This window comes from Tachyglossus aculeatus, chromosome 21 (assembly GCF_015852505.1).
Source record: "Tachyglossus aculeatus isolate mTacAcu1 chromosome 21, mTacAcu1.pri, whole genome shotgun sequence".
NCBI classification, from domain to species: Eukaryota; Metazoa; Chordata; class Mammalia; order Monotremata; family Tachyglossidae; genus Tachyglossus; species Tachyglossus aculeatus.
Window position 1 is genome coordinate 39,749,826 of NC_052086.1, and position 12,082 is coordinate 39,761,907.

At 50.3% G+C, this 12,082-nt stretch overlaps 1 protein-coding gene across 1 annotated transcript in view; it reads right to left on the reverse strand.

The window, feature by feature from the left end:
* Nucleotides 1-8,982: 8,982 nt before the first annotated feature.
* Nucleotides 8,983-12,082, reverse strand: part of SRRM4 (serine/arginine repetitive matrix 4) — a 218,255-nt gene continuing 215,155 nt past the window's right edge. Inside the window, exons 11-12 of the mRNA XM_038763306.1 lie at nucleotides 10,743-10,886; nucleotides 8,983-10,367 (exon numbers count right to left, since the gene is read on the reverse strand). Of these exons, the coding sequence (XP_038619234.1) occupies nucleotides 10,094-10,367; nucleotides 10,743-10,886 (418 nt within the window). The 3' untranslated portion in view covers nucleotides 8,983-10,093. The remainder of the gene's footprint in view (nucleotides 10,368-10,742; nucleotides 10,887-12,082) is intronic.

Genomic DNA, 12,082 nt, shown 5'->3' on the forward strand with positions numbered 1-12,082 from the left:
AAGAAAGGTTGAAATCTGGCAGATCTATAACTACTCAGGCAAGATTCTCTCCACCCGGACGTCTCAAACTCCTCTGTTGCCCCTCAAACTTCTGCTCATAATCCCTTGGATCCCTTCTTTGGTTATCTCTTTGGCCCTTTTTTTTTCTTCCTACCCCCTACCTCAGGCTATGCTTTACACTCCACTCTCCCAGCACTTACTATATGACAAGCACTGTACTAAACGCTGGAGTAGAGTCAAATCAATCAGGTTGGCACCAGTCCCTGTCCCACGTGGAGCTCACAGTCCAAATAGGAGGGAGAACGGGTACAGAATCCCCATTTTATAGTTGAGGAAACTGAGGCCCAGAGAAGCGAAGTGACTTGCCTGAGATCACACAGCGGGTAAGTGGTAAAGCCATTAGAAGCAGCGTGGCCCAGTGGAAAGAGCCCGGGCTTTGGAGCCAGAGGTCACGGGTTCAAATCCCGGCTCTGCCAGTTGTCAGCTGTGTGACTTTGGGCAAGTCACTTCACTTCTCTGGGCCTCAGTTACCTCATCTGTAAAATGGGGATGAAGACTGTGAGCTCCCTGTGGGACAACCTGATCACCTTGTAACCTCCCCCAGGCTTAAAACAGTGTTTTTCACATAGTAAGCACTTAATAAATGCCATTATTATTATTAAGCACTTAGTACACTGCTCTGCACACAGTAAGCCCTCAATAAATACGATTGATTGATTAGAACCCAGGTTCTCTGAATCCCAGGCCCGGGGTCTTACCACTAGGCCATGCTATTTAATAATATAATAATGGTGGCATTTATTAAGTGCTTACTATGTGCAAAGCACTGTTCTAAGCTCTGGTCCATTTCCCCTTCCCTCCCCTTCTTCCTGGCCTCCTCCAGGAAGCCTTTCCTAATTCATCTTCTCTACATTCATTCATTCATTCATTCAATCGTATTTATTGAGCGCTTACTGTGTGCAGAGCACTGTACTAAGCGCTTGGGAAGTACGACACCACCCTCCTGGTCATACCCTCCCCTCATTTGAGTCATTTGGACGTTCTGCAGTCCCCTGATTGTGTAGCTGACAGTGATTCATTTATCCATCGGTGTTTCTATTCCTGTCCATTAGCTTTCCCCCTTCAATTTCACAGCTCCGCTGACTCAAGGTTCCTCAACGTGCTTGGAATAGGCTTTAAATCCCTGGGATTATAATGAAGAGGCCTTGGAAACTCCAATACTAAGTCAAGTCAGTGACCCATCTAGTCGCGACATAGTAGTTCCACTACTAATTATAATAATGATGGCATTTGTTAAGCGCTTACTATGTGCAAAGCACTGTTCTAAGCACTGGGGAGGATACAAAGTGATCAGGTTGTCCCACTTGGGGCACACAGTCTTCATCCCCATTTTACAGATGAGGTAACTGAGGCACAGAGAAGTGAAGTGACTTGCCCAAAGTCACACAGCTGACAATTGGTGGAGCAGGATTTGAACCCATGACCTCTGACTCTCAAGCCGGTGCTCGTTCCACTGAGCCATGCTGCTGCTACCACTACTACTACTAACTGTGGTATTTGTCGAGTGCTTACTATGTGCCAGGCTTGTACTTCCCAAGCGCTTAGTTCAGTGCTCTGCACACAGTAAGTGCTCAATAAAAACGAATGAATGAATAAAGTGCTGGGATGGATACAAGACAATCGGGTTGGACACAGTCCCAGTCCCACATGGGATTCACAGTCTTAATCCCCATTTTACAGATGAGGTGACTGAGGCCTAGAGAAGTGAAGTGACTTGACCAAGGTCACGTGGCAGGCAGATGATGGAGCCAGGATTGGAACCCATGACCTTCTGATTCCCAGGCCCGGGCCCTAGCCACAATGCCATGCTTCTTTTTTACTAGGACTGTCTCTATATGTTGCCAACTTGTACTTCCCAAGCGCTTAGTACAGTGCTCTGCACACAGTAAGCGCTCAATAAATACGATTGATTGATTGATATGGTGCAATAGAGAGGGGTACATTTGCCACCCTTCCAGCTGGCACTGCTTTCCCAAATTCTCTGGGCCTCAGTTACCTCATCTGTAAAATGGGGATTGACTGTGAGCCCCCCATGGGACAACCTGATCACCTTGTAGCCTCCCCAGCGCTTAGAACAGTGCTTTGCACAAAGTTAGCGCTTAACAAATGCCATCATTATTATTATTATTATTATTATTACTTGGCAGACAGTAAGCGCTTAAAAAATATGATTTGATGAATGAATGTTCTGTTGTCCTTGTGACAGGTACGACGTTTGCTGGATGGCAGTGCTTTGCACATAGTAAGCGCTTAATAAATGTGATCATTATTATTATTATTATATAGATCTGACCTATCGTGACGCTTCTGTCTTTGGCCTTAAACACCCTCTGAAGCCGACCAACTCCCAATGAGGACGCGAGACCGTCAGGGCTTTTTGTGTGTAACGTAGATATTTATATTTTTTACAGGCTAACAAATTAAATACCTCAGGAAGACTAAAGAATACAATGTCTTGCCGGGGAAACCAAAGGTGGTTTTAATATAATGAAATCAAAGGAATCGACATCTTCCGGGCCGGAGTCTGGTGACAGACAAAGAGAGACGAGGATGCGGGGCGGATCGTTCGGGCGGTGCCATTTCCTTCGTTGCCATGGCTGTCATTTTGTTCTTGCTGAGTGGGCCTCCCGGCCCACTTTTGGGGACCAGGGATGGTCCGGTTGGGGTCGGAGGAGAAGGGAAGTGAAGCTCACTGGGTTCCAGAGGTGATTTTTTTGGGGAAGGAGCAGCTGGGCCTTCTGCCTTGGGCTCTGACAGTGTGTTCCTCAATCCATCGGTGACGCCGAGAAGGAAGGGCGGTTCTGAGCTCCAGAGTCGGGCTGGAGGCAGTTGCCAGTGATCTCTTAAATTGCCCCCGTAGAGAAAGCTGCCCAGGGTGATGGTCCTCATTCCAAGAAAGTCCCAGGCTGGGACTTTAGAGAGGGGGAAGTTGGAGGAATGGTCAATCTTTCCATCTCTGCTCTAATTTGGTCAGCCGGCAGCGGACTTGAGCGGTCCAGAGACAGCCGAGGGTCTTCCTGGAGCCAGCCCTCCAACGCCGGTGTCGACGTCGGTCCCCGAGTCAACGGCTTCCTTCGAAGCCGTTATGTTGCCAACTTGTACTTCCCAAGCGCTTAGTACAGTGCTCTGCACACAGTAAGCGCTCAATAAATACGATTGATGATGATGAGGGGTGAGCGTTAAGAAGTCACTCCCTCTGCCCCAGAGGGGATGGGCCCGGAGGATGAGATGCCCACAAATCACTCGTCTCTAGACTGTAACCTCGATGTGGGCAAGGAATGCACCTGTTTATTGTTCAACTGTCTTCTCCCGAGCGCTTAGTCCAGTGCTCTGCTCACAGTCAGCCCTGAATAAATACGATGGAATGAAATCACTCCTTCTCCCTTTGTGTGGAAAGAGGGGGCCGCGGTCTTCCGGCCCAGGAATGCAAGGAGTTTGGTACGTTCGGGAAGCCTTCATGCCCAGGAATGCCGCTCCTTTCTCCATTTCCACTTCCATGACGTTTTCCTGGAGATGTTTTGGCTCCATCTGTGCTTCATTGTTATGATCGAAGTCTCCATTTCCAACCGACTCCAGTTTGCTCTACAAATTCCGGTCAGCTTTTCCGAGAGAGAAGAGGTCTCATTGGACTGCTCTCCAGGAGCAAGTTGTCCTTGGAAATACCCTACCTTCTTTTAAATGCCATTCAATAAATAGTGGAAATAAATAATAGATAACAGACAACGACCTGAGACGCTTCACCGTATTTACAATGCAGAGCAAAATATCATCAATGGGTGATGGATTTGAGGACTATGGATGGGTATTGTACAAAGTTCAACAAACTGAATAGGGAATCATTTACCAGCCAGAAGCTGATGGAGATTTGGTAACAATTTTTCACTGTGGATGGTAAGATCATAGGAGCACCTCAGAAACTCAACAACTTGCTCTTGAGTGGGTTCATTTGGATTCTGCAGGATAGGATGGTGTGTTTTTAAGGAATTTCACTGGGTGAGGTGGACACAGATATTTCAATGCTAGGATTTCTTTTTTCATGGTATTTGTTAAAGCACTTCCTTCATGTCAAGCGCTGTTCTAAGCACCAGGTTATCACAGTAAGCGCTCAATAAATACGACTGATGATGATCAGCATCGCCTAGTGGATAGAGCATGGGCTTGAGAGTCAGAAGGACCTGGGTTCTAATCCCAGCTCTGCCACTCATCCGCTGTGTGACCTTGGGCCAGTCACTTCACTTCTCTGGGCCTCAGTTCCCTCATCTGAAAAATAAGGATTGGGACTGTGAGCCCCATGTGGGCCAGGGAATGTGTCCAATCTGATTACCTAGTATCTACTCCAGCACTTAGAACAATGCCTGGAACATAGTGAGCGCATAACAAATACTACAATTATTATTATTATTATAGTGAGTGTTTAACAAATACCATAAAAAATAGAAGTTAATCAGGTACAATACATTTCCTCTCCCACATAGGGCTCACAGTCTAAATGGGAGGGAGAACAGGAATTGAATCCCCATTTTTCAGTTGAAACTGAGGCATAGGGTTTTTAGAAATTGGTTCCAACTTTTCTCTTCTCTGGAATCTTTATTTTCTCCCTGGCTCCTGGGAACTTTGGCCTTTGGGAAGGATCCTGACATTTGACACACTTAGCAACTCATCTTCAGGAGCATGCTGACTGGGTTTTGTTTTGGGGTGGTGAGAGAGGGCAAGGAAATAGAATGTAATTGAGATTGGGATAGAAAGCGAAGATATTTCATGGGTGACCCATGGGTGAATCTTTCAAGAGTACATTTTCAGATACTCAGCTAGACATCTCGAACTCTTTCTGCCGTCCCGGGTGATGATGACGACCCCAGTTGATGATCCTGGGTCTGTCGTTCACGCAGGCTTGATATCGCATGTTTTTTCTTCCGGAAAGAGTACAGACAAACCCAAAATCCCCAAGTCCTTCCCAGTCGACCCACAGAACGGAGAAAGCGGCCAGAAGTTAGGGAAGGGTCAGAGAGCCCAGAGGTGGCCTCGAGCTGTTAAATGAAATTTTCACGACGGTGTCGTAGGTCCGATTCTTCTGCTGGGCTGGAGATCTGCTTCAGGAGAGACCCATCTTCGGTCTCTCGGTGTGTCCGGGTCCCCGCTCGGATGGTGACACACCCAAGGCAGGGCTTCCAGTAGTGTTTAACCGGAAGGGAGTCACTGACCACAGATCCCGCACTCGAGCTGGGGCCGGGCCTCGTCGAGAAAGGCCAAGAACCCCCCGTCGCCAAATGCGGTGTGACCCCGTCCTCAACGGCTGGTGACCGGCGACACCAAAGGAACCGTCCTCCGAGGTCAGGCCTGGGCCTAAGCGCTCAGAGTGGGCATCCCTTTGGCCACTTCCCTCCGGGAAGTGTCAGAGGTCATGACAGGTGTGGGCTTCCGTGCAGGAGCGGATGGGACCCAGGAGATCGGCTGCATGAGCCCATCTTCCATGAAGCTCCCCGGCACCCCGAAGACGATTAAGCGCTTCGTACAGTGCTCTGCATACAGTAAGCGCTCAATAAATACAATTGAATGAATGATTGATTGCCCCGCTGAGGTGTGACTGGGGAAACGGGGGCCCTGACTCTCGCCCCCACCCGAAAGCTATCCTTGAAAACCCTTCTGCTTCCACAAAGATCAGGAATAAATTAAATGCAAAAAATAACTTAACCCCAACCCCCCCATAAATAAATAAATAAAAATGGCTCTGGGTGTCTGTTCACAGTAATGATGATGATGATGATGATGGTAATAAATAATTCGGGGAATTAGTCCTAGTGGAGTTGGATGGGGGAAGCTATTCCAGAAAGGCCTGAGTAAGCACTTAGTACAGTGCTCTGCACTCAGTAAGTGCTCAATAAGTACCAATAATTGATTGATTGATTGATTCTCCTCCCCATGCCCCCTGAGGGCAATTGGCAATAGCTCACAGCCTATTGTTCCAGGAGCCTTAGAGAAATCGAAAGTACTGAGGATGGCTCTGATATTTATACAGTTTACACTCCTCCTTTCTTCTTTGCCTTCTTTCCCAGTGTACCCAACTTCACGGCTGGAAGATCCTTACAGTAAACAGAATTCTCAGGGCAGACTGTAAGATCTTTGCGGGTAGGGAATGTGTCTGTTTCTTGTTCTATTGTACTCTCCCAAGTGCTTAGTACGGTACCTGGCACGTAGTAAGCGTTCAATAAATATGACTGAATAAATGAATGAGTGAATGGAGTGAGCTCCAGGGAGCTTGGAGCCAGGGGGGCAGAGGAGCAGTGTGGAGGAAAATGGATATTTGCGGGGCTACATACTGGATGGTTCCCCTCTCCTCCTGCTGGGTGGGGGGCCAGACAACTCCAGTTCTTTCCAACTCCCAACCCAGAGGCTACTAGCAGCAGATGCCCGCCAACCGGCCCCTGTCACTGACATCAAGCGAAAGGTTCCCATGGGCGTAGAGACAGGTTGGGGAAGCCGTAGGTAGTGAGAGCGACGGTAAGTAGCATGGCCCAGTGGGAAGCAGCGTGACTCAGTGGGAAGAGCCCGGGCTTTGGAGTCAGAGGTCATGGGTTCAAATCCCGGCTCCGCCAATTGCCAGCTGTGTGACTTTGGTCACTTCTCTGTAACCTCTGTGACCTCTTCTGTAAAATGGGGATTAAGACTGTGAGCCCCAGGTGGGACAACCTGATCACCTTGTAACCCCTTCAATCAATCAATCAATTGTATTTATTGAGCGCTTACTGTGTGCAGAGCACTGGACTAAGCGCTTGGGAAGTACAAGTTGGCAACCTATAGAGACGGTCCCTACCCAACAGTGGGCTTACAGTCTAGAAGGGGGAACAGCGCTTAGAACAGTGCTTTGCACATAGTAAGTGCTTAATAAATGCCATCATCATTATTATTATTCTCTGGGCCTCAGTTCCCTCATCTGTAAATGGGGGATTAAGATTTTGACTCTAGGGTCTGCGCCCTACCCGATTTGCTTGTACCCACCCCAGCGCTTAGTAAATTGCCCTGCACATAGTAAGTGTTTAACAAATACTATAATTATTATTATTTCAAAGGGCTAAATGAGCAGCTGCTGGGAGAATTGAGGCCTCGTCCCCCTCTCCACCTCCCCACCTTACCTCCTTCCCTTCCCCACAGCACCTGTATATATGTATATGTGTTTGTACATATTTGTTACTCTATTTATTTATTTATTTATTTTACTTGTACATATCTATTCTACTTATTTTATTTTGTTAGTATGTTTGGTTTTGTTCTCTGTCTTCCCCCTTTTAGACTGTGAGCCCACTGTTGGGTAGGGACTGTCTCTATATGTTGCCAACTAGTACTTCCCAAGCGCTTAGTGCAGTGCTCTGCACACAGTAAGCGCTCAATAAATACGATTGATGATGATGGTGATGAGGCCTGCTCTTTTCCTTTCATGGATCAGGGTGGAGGGCGCTGCCAGTCTCAAAGCCACAAATGCCCTCTCCTTTCCACCCCTCCTGAGCTGGGCACCGTCAGGGGCCCCCAGAACTCACACCTGCCTCTGGGGTGTCAGAAAGCTGATCGTGTGCTGAGATCGCCCGCGGCCTTATTTTAAGCCCCTTCCATCCCTTGTCCAATGCCCCCAGGGGGATTTCAGCAGGTGGCATTCTCAGACCCCAGAAGAATTCACCCTGGCACCAAGGAACTGGACCGCCCACGCCCTAGGCAGCGGGAGGTAGGATTCCAATGGGAAATCCCGAGGCCAGAGAGAGATGATTGCCTTAGGTGTGGGGGGGGTGGGAGGGAAGAGGAAGGCTGTTTGCCCTTTGTTTTGCTGCAGAGGGAGGCCTCATTAGTGCCCTGGGCCTGATAATAATAACAGTGATAATAATAATAATAATAATAATAATAATAATAATAATAATAATAATAATAATAAATAAATAAATAAATAAATAAATAAAATGAAAATATGGAGGGTTAGAGACTCTGGGCAGCTCAGTGGCACAGCTCCAAGCCTGGAGGGTGTGCCAGGGGAGGCTACACAGATAGAGTCGCTTCTGTTAACCAGGACAGGATTCCTGGGAATTAGAAAGATGCCAAGTGGGAGATCGCCCTGCCCCTGTGGAGGGGGGGCTGGGGGTCTCAGAAATTGGGCCAGGCCTTTTAGACTGTGAGCCCACTGTTGGGTAGGGACTGTCTCTATATGTTGCCAATTTGTACTTCCCAAGCACTTAGTACAGTGCTCTGCACATAGTAAGCGCTTAATAAATACGATTGATTGATTGATTGATTGATCAAGGGAGTCTCCAGGACTCCGGCAGAAGGCAGAAGTTAGGCTTGTGTGAGCGTGGGTCCCTCCATAATGATAATAATACTAACTGTGGTATTTGGTAAGTGCTTACTATGTGCCAGGCACTGTTCTAAGCGCTGCGTTAGATACCTGATCATCAGGTTGGGCACGGTCCCCATCCCCCACAGGACCCCTAGTCTCAATCCCCATTTTACAGATGAGGGAACTGAGGAGTGAAGTGACTTGCCTGTAGGCCTCACAGCAGCAGACAAGCGGTGGAGCCGGGATTAGAACCCAGGTGCTTATGACCCCCGGGCCAGGGCTCTATCCACTAAATAATAATAATAATAATGATGGCATTTATTAAGCACTTACTATGTGCTGTTCTAAGCGCTTAGTACAGTGCTCTGCACACAGTAAGCGCTCAATAAATACGATTGATTGATTCTAAGCACTGGGGAGGTTACAAGATGATCAGGTTGTCCCACAGGGGGCTCACAGTCTTCAACCCATTTTCCAGATGAGGTAACTGGGGCTCAGAGAAGTTAAGTGACTTGCCCAAAGTCACACAGCTGACAATTGTCAGAGCCGGGATTTGAACCCATGACCTCTGACTCCAAATCCCGTGCTCTTCCCACTGAGCCATGCTGCTTCTCATTAGGCCATGTTGTTTCTCTGGAACTTATTCGCTCGCTCTTCTCCCTGCCCCAACCTCCCAGTTTCTGGTGACACCCTAGGAAACTTATGCTCTGCTCATCTTTCCCTTGGTTCCCAGGGACCCTAGGAATCCTGGGAGATTCCTTCCCATCCCTTGGAGCTCAGTTGGGATATGTCCGTGCTGTTGCTGGGAAACTTGGGCCTAGGGTGGGGGACGCTCGGGGAAAGTCTGTGCCAAGAAGACCGGGCTGGCCCAGGTGGGGCCTGGGTCTAGGAGACTGAGGGAGTCGAGGGATGCTCAGAGATCTCAGACTTTGGGTGGCGGGGGGAGTGCTTCTGGCTGGTCTCTTAGCAGGGTTCCTGGTAGGCTGAGCGCCAGGCTGGGCCCCAGGAGACTACAACCATGGAAGCAATCTCTCGGGCAGCAGAGACCCCTTCCTCTTTGGGACCAGAGGGACCACTGACTGACGAGCCTTGCCCAGCACTGCCCTGTGCCTGCTGGCTGAGAGGCTCGGGGAGGCCCGATCTTACTGGCTCCTGGAACCTGAGGGACTTCTGAGGGGGATGAGGAAGAGGATGAGGAGGAGGAGGAGGAGGAGAACATCTCCTGGCTGGTCTCCGCTTCATCCAACCCCCCGCCCTCACCCCAGACACCTCTATACCTCTCCTGGGGTTTCCCCAGGGATGGAGACCAGAATCAGGGGAACTGCAGGGCAGAGGCCTCCTCTGGCTCGGGGAGATTGGGGGTAAAAAGGATGGTGCAGGAGGGAGAAGCTGGGGGGGAGCAGAAAGCCCCCAGGGGAATCTCCAATGCCCACCCTGCATCCCCCCAGGAACCTGCTTCCTGAGGGAGAGTAGACTCACTGGGCAGTGCCCACCTTAGGGCATCCAAAGCTGGGACAGGGGGTACACCTTCTTCCTCCTCCTGCCAGGTATCAGGACAGGATGCAGCCAGTCTCCCTGTCCCCTGGGGGACCAGTCTGCTGCCTGCCAGGGTGAAGGGCCCCTCAGGGTCTGGGATGGAGTGGGGGATGCTGAGATTCCAGGGTGCCGGGGTGGGGGGAACAGGATGGAGGATGGTGGGTCCTTTGAGGGCAGGGCCTCCTAGCGCCCCGTGCTCTCCTGGCTGTCCATGCTGTCATAGCTGCGGGTCCGGGTCCGTCCGCTGGCACGGCCGTCATCGCTGCTGCCGTCGCTGCTGCCCCCGCTGCTGCTGCTTCCGGGGGTCCGGCTGCGGCCGCGGCCCACACGGGGACGGCTGCGACCGCCACCGCGGCTGGGTGAGCGGCTCGGGCTGCTGGGCCAGGACATGTAGCTGCTGGAGCTGCTCGAGGACGACGGGCTGGGCCGGTAGTAGGGGATGGGCCTTTTCCGGGCACTGAGCGAGAGGGCGACATGTGGCGGGTAACTGCCGCGCCCCTGCACCCTGCATTATTGAAGGCCATCTCCTCCAAGGAGCCTTCCCGGACTATGCCCTCCCACTCCCTTCTGTGTCACCCTGAATCGCTCCCTTCATTCACCCTCCCTCTCAGCCCCACAGCACATAAAAAATAATAATAATAATGATGGTATTTGTTAAGCGCTTACTGTGTACAAAGCACTGTTCTAAGTGCTGGTGGGGGGGCAGGGGTGGGAGGGTCAGGGGACACCCAGATGTCCCGACACAAAGACCCTTGGGATCAAAATGGATCCTAGAGGATAAACTCAGTGGAAAGAGCCCGAGACTCTAAACTGGGGTGGGGGCCCGACTCACCTGGTGATGCGGCGGGCCTCCAGGTGGCTGGGAGAGTCTCGCCTGCGTTTCCTCATGGGGGAGTAGGAACGCCGCCTCCGCCTCTCCCGCTCCCGGTGGGAATCCTGCTCCCCAGAGCTATACTTGTGTTCTCGCTCTCGATCCCTAAGGTGTGAGAGCATGAGAGAAGCAGTCACCCTCTGAGGCCGGATGGTGGTCCCTGGGAAGAAGGTCTTGGCCTATTAACTCTGCTGCTGGAGGAGATAATAATAATAATAATAATAACAATAATAATAATAATGGTATTTGTTAAGTGCTTATTAGGTGCAAAGCACTGTTCTAAGCACTGGGGGGTTACAAGGTGATCAGGTTGTCCCACATGGGGCTCACAATATTAATCCCCATTTTACAGATGAGGTAACTGAGGCATAGAGAAGTTAAGTGATTTGCTCAACGTCACACAGCTGACAAGTGGTGGAGTCTGTATTAGAACCCATGACCTCTGACTCCCAAGCCTGGGCTCTTTCCACTGAGCCTCACTGCTTCTCATGAGATGCAAGCTCATCAGGTTGGACACAGTCCCTGTTCCTCATGGGGCTCACGGTCTTCATCCCCGCTTTACAGGTGAGGTAACCGAGGCCAAGAGAAGTGAAATGATTTGCCCAAGGTCACCCAGCAGACAAGTGGCAGAGCCGGGAATAGAACCTATGACTTTCTAACTCCCAGGGCTGTGCTCTATCCACTATACCATGCTGCCTCTTTAAGGAAGAAAGAGATGGGAGGATAGAGGAAGGGAGAGGAAGGAGGGAGGAAGAGAGGGGAGGAGAGAGGAAAAGATAGAGGGAGGGAGAAAGAGGAGGAGGAGGGAAGAGAAGGAGAGAGAGAAGGAAGGAGAGCGGGAAGGGGAGAGGGGAAGAAGGAGGAAGAAAGAGGGAGGGAGAGAGAAAAGGAGGGAGGGAGAGGAAGGAGAGAGGAAGAGAGTGAAAGAAGGAAGGAAAGAGAAAAGGAGAGGGGAAAATAAAGGAGGAAGAAAGAGAAGCGAAGATAGGAGGGAGAGGAAGGAGGAAGAAAGAGAGGGGAAGAGAGGGAGGGAGGGAGAGGAAAGAGGAAGAGAGAGAGGGACAGAAGGAAGGAAGGAGGGAGGGCGAAAGAGGAGGAGGAGGGAAGAGAAGGAGAGAGAGAAGGAAGGAGAGAGGAAAGGGGAGGGGGAAAGAAGGAGGATGAAAGAGAGGGAGGAGAGAGAAAAGGAGGGAGGGAGAGGAAGGAGAGAGGAAGATAGTGAAAGAAGGAAGGAAAGAGGAAAGGAGAGGGGAAAAGAAAGGAGGAAGAAAGAGAAGCAAAGATAGAAGGAGGGAGAGGAA